General features: G+C 43.8%; 1 protein-coding gene across 2 annotated transcripts in view; it reads right to left on the bottom strand.

Annotated features, from left to right (window-relative positions):
* adgrv1 (adhesion G protein-coupled receptor V1) overlaps positions 1 to 13,352 on the bottom strand; it is a 156,241-nt gene that overhangs the window by 107,158 nt on the left and 35,731 nt on the right. For both annotated transcript variants that reach the window (XM_079686151.1, XM_079686150.1), the window contains 14 exons: positions 13,019 to 13,145; positions 12,678 to 12,901; positions 11,777 to 12,511; positions 9,004 to 9,377; positions 6,205 to 6,384; positions 5,661 to 5,841; positions 5,004 to 5,197; positions 4,399 to 4,528; positions 4,076 to 4,156; positions 1,671 to 1,810; positions 1,160 to 1,525; positions 800 to 1,043; positions 501 to 716; positions 38 to 253 (listed from right to left, as the gene is read on the bottom strand). In XM_079686151.1, the coding sequence (XP_079542277.1) occupies positions 38 to 253; positions 501 to 716; positions 800 to 1,043; positions 1,160 to 1,525; positions 1,671 to 1,810; positions 4,076 to 4,156; positions 4,399 to 4,528; positions 5,004 to 5,197; positions 5,661 to 5,841; positions 6,205 to 6,384; positions 9,004 to 9,377; positions 11,777 to 12,511; positions 12,678 to 12,901; positions 13,019 to 13,145 (3,408 nt within the window). The remainder of the gene's footprint in view (positions 1 to 37; positions 254 to 500; positions 717 to 799; positions 1,044 to 1,159; positions 1,526 to 1,670; positions 1,811 to 4,075; positions 4,157 to 4,398; positions 4,529 to 5,003; positions 5,198 to 5,660; positions 5,842 to 6,204; positions 6,385 to 9,003; positions 9,378 to 11,776; positions 12,512 to 12,677; positions 12,902 to 13,018; positions 13,146 to 13,352) is intronic.

Here is a 13,352-nt window from a genome sequence, read left to right on the forward strand (position 1 = left end):
AGAAGATTTAAACGTATCCTGGATAATGTCGACTAACCAAAGGCACCGAAAGGGTCGTCAGAAGGCAGTATGGTGATGATGGCACGTGTGAGCTCCCCCAGCAGAGCTCCTCCAGTGGTCTGGTTGATCAGCTCGATGAGAAAGGTCTCCTCCAGCTCAGGGACCATATCATTGATGACATAGACGGGGACCGATTTACTGGACTCCCCTTCTAGGAGGACCACATCAGTGGAGGCTACGCTGTAGTCTTCACCTGTAATAATAATAATAATAGTGCATTTCATATAATACACTTTAAAAATAACGTTATCTCAAGGTGCTTCAGAATGCTATGAGAAAAAAGTTATCTAAGAAGCATATTGAATAAAGTATGGGAATATAAGGTTAAGAGCATAAAAGGTTAGAATAACAACAATTAAATAAAGGTCAGTCAGTAAAATGCGGTGCGGATAACACACACATTCAAATGGAATTGATTTAAATCCATGCCGAACACTTACTGACTCTGGCGGTCAAAGGCACTGCTCGGAATTTGACTGATACGTCAGCAAAAATCCCCCCAACACGAGTAACGTTTATTATGGGCCCAACGTAGTCCTCGGCCACACTGACAGCAGAAGCAGAAAGCTGCAGGACCCCAAACGCATCGTCGCTGGCCTCCACTACCACCTGGGCTATAATGTCAGCCCGGGGTCCCAGAGAAGGGGAATTGGAAACTGAAAGGAAGAGCAATAGCACATTTGTCAGTGTAGTGTAGTTGAAGTATAATTATATCTGAAATGAATCGTCCGTATCTTACTGAGCCTCTCCTGCTCTCCTTCGATGAGTTGAACGCTGATCAACCTCACGAACACGGACTCGCCTCTTTCTGGATCCTCATCATCCAGCACTCGTAAGGTGATGTTTGCTTCACTCTGATTGGCTAAGAACACAACCGAATCCAGAAGAGGAACAAAGTCCCGCCCCTCAGTGGCTCGACCCACCCCAGGGGTCCGGTAAGGTTCTGGATCTGTCTCTTTTAGAGTCCCATACGTGACTCGCACCTAGAAAAAATAAAAGAAGAAGATTAAGATATGTAGGGGTTCATCAAACCCGTCTATTTATTTATTAAAAGCTAAAGAAACAGACTCATAGGTGGCTTTAATTTAACTTCCTGTACCTGTCCCATCAGGCCTCTCCGTCGCAGGATGGTGAGGGTGACAGTTGAGTCAGCTTCGGGAATACGGACCGATCTTGTTGCATTGGCGAAAACAAAAACACCGTAAGGATCGTCGCTGGCGAGCACGGTCAGAGTGGCAGACGTCTGGACACCCAGGCGACCGTGGGAGACGTTGACCAAAGACACGTTGAAACTCTGGTCCAGCTCAGGAGTCTGATCCTGGGCCACTTCGATTATGATGTCCTCCGACGTCTGACCTACGACGAAGGTGATGTTCCCAAAGCTGCTGAGCAACTCCCCCTCAGAGCTGGGATCAGCTTCCCAGAACACAGTGACGTTAGACAGGTCTCCAAAGGACCGATCCACCTGGGAGAGAGCACACAGAAACATAGCATGAAGATTAAAAAAGTTAAATTATATCTTGACTTTCTATAGCAAATATAGGTAAACATCTACATCTCTGAGATCTTACTGGATACCTTTACATGTTTAAACTGGTCATGACACTGACCTGCAGGACCACAGAGCTGCGTCCATCCTCAGGTTCTGTCCCGTTAACAGAAAGGGATTCAGGACTGAACTGAAACACTCCATGGGCGTCATCAGAAGCAGCGATGGTCACCGTGATGTGGGACGCAGCTCCTAAACTGGCTACACACAAAATAGCAGATAAAACCCTGTGTTACTTGTTCGTGATACATTCTGGTTACAATTTCAAGTGTTTAATTTAAAGACATTGAAAAGGACCGGATGAGAGGGAATGAAAACATGACATTTATCAATCAAGCTGGGGATTACAATAGGAATTATAATACACACCTTCTTACTACCAAATACCAACGTTTTACCAGGAAACATCCAAAAAGTATTCACTCAACGAGTGGGGGGATAGAGTTCAAGGAGACAATTTCAATTCGGAATTCATAGGGTCCGTACAACCACAAGAACTTTTTGTATCTCAGCCTGTGGAGTGAGACTATGGAACAGTGTGAACGTGGAGCTAAAGCGATGTCCAGACATTAACCAGGTCAAGAGGAAATACAGATACATTATTTTCTCGAGGTACAGGGATGGGGAAGGTGTTTGACTATGTATATGTGTATATGTGTGAGTATGTAGGTGTGTATTTGTATGTGCGCATATATGTATATCAGTGTATGTATGTGTATGTATATTTATATTATGTCAATCAACAGCTAAAGCAGATTAATAATACTAATAATATCAATAATAATTAATAACAATGATAATTATTGCAGATTATAGATTATAAATAAATCATTTAGGGACAAGGGGGTGAGCTTAAATAAGTTATACTTCTTCTGAGTCCTTTTCGAACACTAGATGTGGCACTGTTTATGTTGCTAATGCTGTTGTTGTTGTTGTTGTTGTAAATGTCATTTCTTGTTTTGATTTCTCTTACTGTACATGACTATGCACTGCAACATTTGTTTTGTGGTTGTTTATTTTACTTGTTCGAAAATAAATGTATCAATCAATCAAAAAATAATAATAATAACTTATATAAAGTAATATAATGGTCAGAATACTGTATGTCACAGCAGCCCATCCTGGGTGTTAAACACCGGGGTCTCCACCACTTCTATTTCGTATATGGGTTCGCCCTCTAAGGCTATCGCTATTGGGTAATCCCCCTGCGCACCCGTGCAGCACTGCCCGGTACTCGGCTCCAGGGACATGCTGCCGTCCACGTGCTGGACGGGCCAATCGTCCTCGCAGGCCGCAGCAGCTAGAGCGTCCGCTCTTCGCTTCCTGTCGGCTCATGGGAGACGGGCACAATGTGAGCAAGCGACCTGCTGGCTGAGAGCCGCGTCCGCGTGCTCTGGCCCCAGGCAGGATTCGCACATTGCGTGCTGGTCATAGCTCATGATATATCCTGAGCCACATGAGGGACAATTTCGGACGCAGTTGTTGCTCTTGATGTTTAATGGTTCTGTGCTTCAGTAACTGCCGAGGTTTGCTGAAGAAAAGAGGGAGCAGATTGCCGGGCCTCCTTCCTATTTATACCTGAAGGAGGCCCGAGGGCGGGGCCCACCTTGCGGGTGGGCGTGGACTAAAAGTGTTTCAGTGCTGCGCGGGTGCGCAGGGGGATTACCCAATAGCGATAGCCTTAGAGGGCTGCGCCATTTACTCATAGAAGCTGGGGTTACAGTAGGTAACCTCAGTTACCCCTTCTGCCTGTGAAAGGCTGTTTGCTTTTCCCACAGGCTACTCCTCACAGGGGTCACAGTACTATGTAAATACCACTCAAAGTTTAACACACATGCACCCGCATACCTAGATGTGTATGGACACTTGAGGCTCTAAAGGATAATAATTGCACAAAAAGTTTAAAGGACTTTTTTTGTATTAATAAAAAGCACAACAACGTTTTTCTCTCCCCTGTCTGTCTCATTCCCTTTTCCTCCTCTTTGTCTTGTTATTTTAGATTTATTGTCATTATTTTCTTTTGTTCATTAAGCATTATTTATTTTATATTACTTACTTTTTGTTTATGTACTGTGAAAAATGATAATGCAACATATTTTTCAAAGGACGTATTCTGGCGAACTATGTCTTTTAGTACACAGTCCAGAATATCTGTCATAACGTTTTCCGAGGAGAGTATCCTAGCTTTGGTGGTCAAAATCTATTATTCCAACCAGCCAAAAATATTACTATGAAAAGAATATCTTGTACGATTGATTTGTTAGGTCATAAAACAGTCAAATTTAAAAGAATTAGGTATCAGACCAAAATATGGCTTGTCAGCAGCAGCTACATGTTACCTGATCACTAATAAAACTGGACTTGGACTAATGCAGCCTTAGGGAGTAAGAAATGATGTGGTTGTGGGGGTCAAGGAATGAAAACTAGAAGCAGTTTTGTGAAAAGGAAAAGGAGGGGGAAACTTACCACGGTGGAGATAGGATGGAAGCAAGAAGTCAGAGTCACTCTCCCCACTACCACTTCCTTCACTACGCAGAAACGGATCCACTGATGGATCACACACGAGGATCAAACAAGGTTCACACCAGGAGAGAATCACACCGAGGAGGAGGGCAAATGGGAAGGAGGGTCGAGTGGGTAGGTGGGTGTAGGGAAGCACACAGGAGCACGGCACACAAAAACAGCAGGGCACATCACAGGGTCAGTTAAAAAAATAAAAATAGAAGCTCTAAGGCTCAAAATGTAACTGAAACTAATGAAAACAGTTCTGTTGTGCTCGCGTCTCTCACCTCCTCCATCAGCGTTGAAGAGCTCCACTCTGAAAATCTTGTCCAGCTCAGGGACAGGATTGTCTACGATGGTCACGCTGATGAACTTTAACCTCTCTCCTGGAAGAAAGTCCAGCACGCCATCTGAGTCCTGGAATATAGAGGAGGGGGTAACCAAGCAAGCAGGAGAACATGTATTACCTCTCCACCTGCTTATCATTGGCGTGTATTCTTCAGAAGGATTAAAGACTTTACTGGAAACAAACTTCAAGATAATAAATAAAATGAGTCTGTTTGGTAAAAAAAAATACTTCAAGGGGTTGTCTGAATATAAAAAATAACTTGCGAGCCAATTTCTTTTGGGAACAATGATTGACACAACATGAAATGGGACTTGATTAGCTGAAGTGTGGAGTGGGATTATATGGAAAAGTAAATAGGCTCTGCATCTCATACGTATTTGTTTTTTGGCTCTCCGGTGTATCAGACTGTTGACCTAGGACTTTTAAAAAGTGAAGGGACCCTATTAACAACCTATTTTTAGCTGGTATTGTCATCTTATCATTCTGTTATGTGTATCTTTTGCCTGTACTACTGATACATATTTAAAATATAAGATGTAAAACCTCGTAGTCCTCGGGGCTGGACGCTGTGAATGGCGTTGTCCTGTATCCCACCATGACCCTTCCCAGAAGGCCTTGAGCTCTGGCCACCAGCAGACGGACGTCTCCATCTTCCTCTCTGACAGTAATGTGGGCCGGCTCTAACACTGGAGAGATCAGGCCCTCTCCTGGGGGGCTGGGCTGAAACTGCAACAGGCCTGGAATAAGAGAAAGGTTTGTTTATGGGTTAAATTGCGTCTTTAATATATGGAGATATTGACGTTAATCTTAAAAAAAAGAAGAGAGACAGATTCAAGCTATATATCTGTATGCAGTCCGGGCTCGGGTACACACAGTCCCAGTGCAATAATATAATATTACAATTAATTGCAACTAAAAACTTAAATAACGTCAAGTTAATATTAAAACAATGGTTAAAAGATGATGGTAAAAAGAAAGGAAATGTATTGAGAAGCAGGGGAAAGCTTTCCTGGAGGGCAGGGAGTTTAGAGTAATGCACATAAGAGGGAGAAGGAGAGAGGGAACATGGTAATCATATTTAGTCGACCCAGTAAGCCACTTGTCTCAACCTAATCTTATGTATAGGGATCTGTTATGGCTAGAAATATCAGCATTCAAAGTACAACTCAATAGTTTTCTGGGCATGTGAGTGGATATTACCGTATGGGTGGTCGCTGGCGGTGACAGTGACAGTGTTAACGGAGCTGTTTGGGTCGATGCTGGCTCCGCTGGTGGGGGTGGAGCCATTTCTCCCGTCACTGGACTCTGCTGACACCAGAGTCACCTGGAAGGACTCTGCCAGCTCTGGGAGGTTATCATCCAACACCAACAGGTTCAGCACCTAACAGAGAGATGGGCATATATTAGGTTATTTGTTTAAACAAGACTGTACCCTTAAAAAATAAGTCGATATTTCAGCCGTCAAAGGGAAAGCTTCATTATCTGCTGGCACCTGTTGACTCATTAGGAAATTAACAACCAACCAACCACTAGGGGGGGCTGGTTGTCTAAAAACATTTGCATTTGGGACGCAAATCCTGCAGCTCAATAGACAATAATAGGATATTTAAATACAGCGCACACTAAATAACACTGTGCACGTTGTGTGACCCTGGATAAACTCAGAGGTGTTTTTCCCAGCTCAAGATCACATTATCACAGGTCAAAGCGTTGAGTCCCTCACACACACACACAGTACACACACCTCAGAGCGCTGTCCAGGCATGAAAACCACCGCTCCAGAGGCATTTCCAAAGTCTTGATTGGCTGGCGTCTCACTGTCCGAGTTGTCCAGTTGGGTCACAGTGTAGTTGACATAAACGCGGTCCAGAGATCCCCGCATACGCTCGATCACACAGGACACAGTGGAGCCTTCCTCAGTGGTCTGTTAGGACAACAAAGGTATGAACATATACATTAATTATGGACAGCAAGAACGAATTGATAAATTGTCCTACTAACTATGTTAACGACCCTGTCTAGCTAAGGGTTAAGGGCCTCAGAGGGTTGCTGGTTCAAGTCCCAAGACGGACAAAGTATGGAGTGTGGACTGGTACTTTGAGAGCATTACTGAGGCGTCCTTGAGCAAGGCAACAATGTCACTGCACCTGGACACTGTTTAATAGCTGCCCACTGCACCTAACACATGGATGAGTTAAAAAACGAATTGCAATTATCTTAAATGATTTATTTATAAGCAATAAAATAAAATACAAAATATATTTAAACCTATCAGGGTGTGTTTTTTTTAATGCTTTCTGTATCAAACAAGTACTTTTTATTAAGTCTGGAAAATATCAGGACCCCTCTTCAGCACCACAATACCTACATCAGAAAACATATTTGACTTAAATAAATAATGTGTATACTGTGAATTTAATATTGCACTATTTTGCGATTTGTATGAAAATATGATTAATTGTGATACTCTATTAAGCTGTACTCTGCTCGCATACATAAGTGAATTCCTTTGAATTTTCCATTTCCAGGTGATTTAGAGACGAAGCACCTGATAGCCCACATGCCTCCACGTCTATTTATCCCCAGAGGACATAAAGAAGACCCTCTGGTTCTGATGGAATGCCTCCCGGCCCTGCCACCTGTCGTCCGGATGGAAACGAGGAACCAGATCTCTCGTTTCCAGTGCTGGAACTCCTGATCCGCTCGTACAGGAATGCTCTGACTGACAGACCCGCTGCAGCCTCGCCAGCTGTCGCTCCACCTGAGACACGAGAGCCAACGCATCCAATCCAACTAAAAACAGAGAGCATCTCACCCTGCAGCCAAGCATGCAGCCTGATGAAATATGCAGCAGGACAGGAACCGACAAACCAGCTGGGTTTACATTACATGTGTTTCTACTCTGTAGACACAACTGAGTGACGAAGAGAGATGCATAATTAATCAAAATGTTATCGAAATTGCAATATGGACTAGTGCAATATTCAAAGCACAGTCAATAATTAACAAAGACAAAATAGGAGAACATATCTGAAGATGCTGCAGAAAAGTCCCAAACAATGTGTTATTCTTGAGTATTAATGAAAAATCCTTGTTTGGTGCAAAGCCTAAAAACAAAAGTTACTTTTTTCCAAATCTTGCAATCCTAGTGGTGACATTAAGGAATATTAATAACATTACAATGCCACTGTACTGGTACGTATATTCCTATATATAGTAGGCTACGTATTAATAGTACGGCCCGTCCACACACAAGCATGAAAAAAATCTTTCAAAGCTTCGCCCATTCACTTGAATGGGGTGACGTAGAAGATTTTTAATCTTCGCCGAACTGCATTGTGGGGAACGGAGCATGGCTTTGCAAGCATCGTCGGTACGTCTACACTACAGGCATCAAAAAATGCTTTCAACGCTTCGCCCATTCACTTGAATGGGGTGACGTAGAAGATTTTGAATCTTCGCCGAACTGCATTGTGGGGAGCATGGCATGGCTTTGCAAGCATCACGAGCATCTATCGGCATCAAAAGTTGAACAATGTTCAACTTTTGAGGCTCGATGCTTGGCATCAGCCAATCAAATTCCGTTTATGCAAATCCCGCCAGTGCAAGCTCAGCCAATCCAACCGCGTGCAAGCTGGGAGAGCCAGACCGCAGTTCATTTCCTCATATTCCAAACGAGATATTACGGTAGCAAATCACCCGGTTCTTTACGACCGGAACTATTTACCGGGATACAAACCGGAGGAACCAGGCATGGAGGGAGGTGGCAGAGACAGTGGGTGAAACTGATAGTTTTTTCGCCTGTTTGGAGAGTTTATATCCAGTTTACTTCGTTTTAACATTGCTATTGCTCTGTATGTCGGGGGCGGGAGATTCATGTGATTGGTTGCTCGCAAAAAATCGCCAAGCTTCAGACACGCCCAGCTTCAAGATTTTTTCATGCCTGTAGTGTAGATGCATCAAAAGTTGAGCAATGTTCAACTTTTGATGCACCCGATGCTTTCGAAGCTGGCATCAGCCAATCAAATCCTGTTTATGCAAATCCCGCCATTACAAGCGCTAGCCAATCAAACCGCGTGCAAGCTGGGAGAGCCAGACCGCAGTTCATTTTCTCATATTCCAAACGAGAAATTACGGTAGCAAATCACCCGGTTCTTTACGACCAGAACTATTTACCGGGATACAAACCGGAGGAACCAGGCATGGAGGGAGGTGGCAGAGACAGTGGGTGAAACTGGTAGGTTTTCGCCTGTTTGGGGAGTTTATATCCAGATTACTTCGTTTTAACATTGCTATTGCTTTGTATGTCGGGGGCGGGAGATTCATGTGATTGGTTGTTGGTCGCGTTGCTCGCAAAAAATCGCCACGCTTCAGACACGCCCAGCTTCAAGATTTTTCAAGGTTTTTTTCATGCCTGTGTGTGGACGGGCCGTAAGGCTTATTCAAAAGAGTATAGTTATATTTGATTATCAACATAGTTTACTTCAACAAAAGTGATGTTTGCTGTGATTTGAGGTGCGCATGTTCCATAGTGTGCACTTACGTCAGGTATGCAGGCCCCGGTGAATCCGAACAGCCCGTTGGCATTGTCGCTCTTCATGACCCGCAGAGTAGCGATGGGTCTGGGCAGAGGGAGACGCGCTCCTCCCTGAACCCCCACCAGCAGCAGGTAGAACAGCTCCTCTCCCTCTTCCTCTTCATCATCCCGGACCTCCACCACAAAGGACTTCTGCCTCTCCTCCTGTCGGTAGCGCAGGTAACCGGAGAGGTTCCTCAGGTCTGTTTTGGCGGGCTGGGTGTGAAGCTCGTGGATGTGACTGCGGTTCAGTTTGGTTCTGTACAGGCGGACGTCCTGCAGAAGGCCTGTGTAACGCTGCTCCCCATCAGGGTCAGAGCCAATGAACACTGACGAGGGTCCTGGAGGGGAAAGTCACAGGGAAAGACAAAGCATTAGGTTTCACAAATGGCCAAACCAGCTTGTCAGCGGGCAAAAAAACGAGAAGCACTTTAATTCATGAATGTGATCTAACAAATGTAAAAGGGCAAATATTAACCATACATGCTGTTTATATCGCTTGTAATTGGGATGAAGTAAACATCTGTTGAGTATTTTAACATAAAATAGTTTGATTGTGTTGAATTGAAGCCCAAAAAGGCAGCGTGTCCATCAGACCCACGAACACTTGCTGAGTAACAAACATATTCACCACACAAGGGGCTAAGTATAGGTTCAATGTACACTCAATGTGCGATTTACACTTTTTATTTACAATTTTTTAACATTACCGTCTTCTTCAACACTTCTATGTTTTGAATAACTTTTGAAAATACCGCTTCTCATATTTTTACCTTGGTTTGTTTATTCGTTGCAATTTACTTACTTATATTTTTTGTAACGTGCACTTGCATCATTATCTAATATGCAAGTCATTGCAATTTGGCCTTTAATCTGCACTGATTCTGAGGTTTTGTTACTGTATCATCTTTGAACTGTTAAAAATATTAGTCATTAAAGGTGGGGTCGGTCATTTTGGAGTGCGCTAGAATTTGAAAATACACAACCGGAAAAAATCTGCCACTTCCTTACAAAGACCCTCCTCCAACACACAAGAACGCGTACAATGACCAATGAGGGCTCGGGATAAGTTTGTGCACGGATGGAAGGCTGACAGGCAGGTAGGCCATCCAGTTATTTTAGCCTAAAATGATTGGTCGTGCTTTTTAAAGCACCACGGCTTCCACAGATTGTATTTATTGTCAAAGCATTTAATATATTCATTGCTATCGGGATGTTAAGAGCATTCCATGGAATATAATAAAAAGTGTTTCTGAAATAAATTCCATACCCGACCTTTAATTATGTCATATTATAGTGTTATCAATGTTAATGGTGGATCACATGTGGTTGCTATGTATGGGGACCACAAACAGAATCTTGATTACGGCTGCCAAATGCCCTGCTCTGGCTCTTTCTCATTACTCATTTATATAAACGTACACCTCTGCTGCCTATCACTGTCTTTAAGTGTACCGAATGTGACAAACGCAGGAAATGTGCCACACTGAGCAAGAATAAAGCCCAAACACAAAACCAGTCCTGAGTGGGTTGAGCCACCAGTAGCAGACAATAACTCGTGACATGATTGATGATTATGTATACATGTCCTGTGATTGAAGTTATCCAAAGAACCATCAGAATATTTCCCCTCTGGGGGATTTTGGTCCAATAGAGGCTATGACTATTGTCTCCATTAATTAAAGAGAATAGAAAGAAAAGAAAATGCCGACTGATTCCCTTTAGCGGTAACAATATCCAGCAGTGCTGAGGCTAAGTGGTCACTCAAGCATAGCAGAGTCCCAGTAGTCCTGAACAATGTGTGTGTGTGTGTGTGTGTGTGTGTGTGTGTGTGTGTGTGTGTGTGTGTGTGTGTGTGTGTGTGTGTGTGTGTGTGTGTGTGTGTGTGTGTGTGTGTGTGTGTGTGTGTGTGTGTGTGTGTGTGTGTGTGTGTGTGTGTGTTTGTGTCTGGCCATGCATTATATCTGAAAGAAGTTAAGACTTGACATCCCATATGTGAACAAAGAGGGAGAAGCTTGACGTTCTCTGTCTAGATAGTCACACACACACACACACACACACACACACACACACACACACACACACACACACACACACACACACACACACACACACACACACACACACACAATGGCCTGTCATATTTTGACATGAATAATGTTTTGCCATCTAGGTGACATTAAGAGTGTTAATACTAACACTGCAATAATTTAAAAAATACTTATTTAATCTTCCCCAACAAATTGATAACATGTAATGTCCCAATTCATTTTAACAGTACATGCATCGTCATTTGTTATGGGTGTTTTTTTTTGGGCCACCAGTGTCCAAACTGAAGTGACAGTGTTCAATGGGGGAGACAGAGGTGATGACATGTGGTCTTCTGCACAGTCTATAAGTGAGCTAACATTCTAGAAAGTCATGAAAACAGATGCTAAAGATAAATGGTGCCATCAGATAGGAGGTGAAGCCACAAGCTGTTTTGTGGGACGGGATATTTCCAACACATCTTAGTGTCTTAGTGGTTGACCAATAAAAGCAGACTGGGCTCTGGTGTCAGACAGAGGGTGAAAAGGAGGCTGCAGCACAGGCAGTATGAGAGAAATAAAGAGCTTTTTGAACATTAAAGGACATATGTCACAGTGGAGGCACAAAATACAAATATAAACCTGCTAATGAGCATCACATGTCCTCTTTAATGGACTGCAAAGTACTCTGAATATCTAATGCAACAGCTCACCATCAGTGATGCCCTCTCCTTTGATGCTCCTCAGTCCTCCAGGAATAGGGACCCCATCCAGGAAGAACTCAATAATCCCATCATCGACAGTAACGATCAAATGTAACCAGGCATTACTCTCCAGATATTTCTCAGCACTGGCCCGGGCTACCTGGGGACTGTTTGATCCGATCACTGTGTAATACAGCATCACCGTGACGTGAGATTCATTGGTGTGGACCTTTACTCCGTAATACAAGGTCCCATTCCCGTTTCCTTTGCTGACGATGAAGCCGTCAGTGTCTGGTTCGGGCACTAGCCAGGAGGAGAAGGTGAAGTTTCCGACAGCAGCAGGCCCGTCTTCAGGGGAGACGGTCCCGTAAGCTCCGGGAAGGCCAGAGAAAAACCACGTGTCTGTGGCTGAGTGGTGTCGCCTGGCATGAGGCCGGAGCTCCACCTCGTCTGGGAAGGAGGCGAGCAGGAGCAGGTCATCCATCAGGGGAAGGCCCTCTGGGAAGCGGCCAGAAACAATCTCCCAGGAAACCCGTACATCGCCAAGAGTACCCTGCTGTCGGAGGATGGTGAAGGAAGTGACGTCAGCCATGTCGTCCTCTGAGAGTACATCTTCGGCTACTTCTTGGTCCAGGTTGCTGTCAGAGATGGCAAACACACCGAAGGGGTCGTCGTTGTAAGGGATGAGAACCGAGGCATTCAGGGAAATCTCTGCTAGTCGTCCACCTTCCCCCGGGTAACCACCTTTAAGAAATGATAGAAGCCAAGAAAAAATATTTCTATGAAATGAACCATTCTTTAAACGTATTGATAGTTATTCGCTATGGTAGTTGCAACTTTTATTTTGCGAATAATTTATTTATATTATCAGTTAAATCTGACAGAAATGTAACTTTTATCTTGATCTCACCTGAGATATTAACGAGCCTGAGGACGAAGAACTCGTTGAACTCTGGGAGCTTATCAGAGACGGCCTCCAGGACTATAGGCTTGGTCTCTTCTCCTGTGGTGAAGGTGATGGAGCCAGATGTGTTGGTAAACTCCTGGTTTCCCTCCAGAGGGGACACTGAGTCATTGGCAAACAGCTGCCAGAAGACTGTAACGTTACCAAAATGTCCTCTTGCACGAAGCACACTGGGAGAAAAGGGTAATGGTTTCAGATAAAGAATACAGGGTCTGTTCAAAACATAGAGACAACTTAACTCTTCAGGAAATGTGTCAAAGAAGCATAGAGAAAGGTCTGTTCCTTACTTAAAGTTATTGGTCTTGCCCTCTTCGACAGGTTTCTCCGTGGCTTCCAGGGAGAAAATTCCATTGGCGTCGTCATTGGCTTCAATCACCACAGTAGCTGTGTCTGCTCCATACACAACAGCATCACCTGTGGACACAATCATATGATCGGGTCAGATAAAGACCTATATGCTGATGTAATGTGAGTTTCTTAGAGTCTGTTTTACAAGATGTAAACGCTTTATATATGAAGAAATACAGACAGATAGATTCATTTGTTTGCATTCCCATAGCTGCATAACCTCTCACAAGCAAATGCTGGACAAAGCCAGGCAAATCTTCTCCAAATTAAACA

This window comes from Notothenia rossii (assembly GCF_949606895.1).
Source record: "Notothenia rossii genome assembly, chromosome: 6".
Classification (NCBI taxonomy): domain Eukaryota; kingdom Metazoa; phylum Chordata; class Actinopteri; order Perciformes; family Nototheniidae; genus Notothenia; species Notothenia rossii.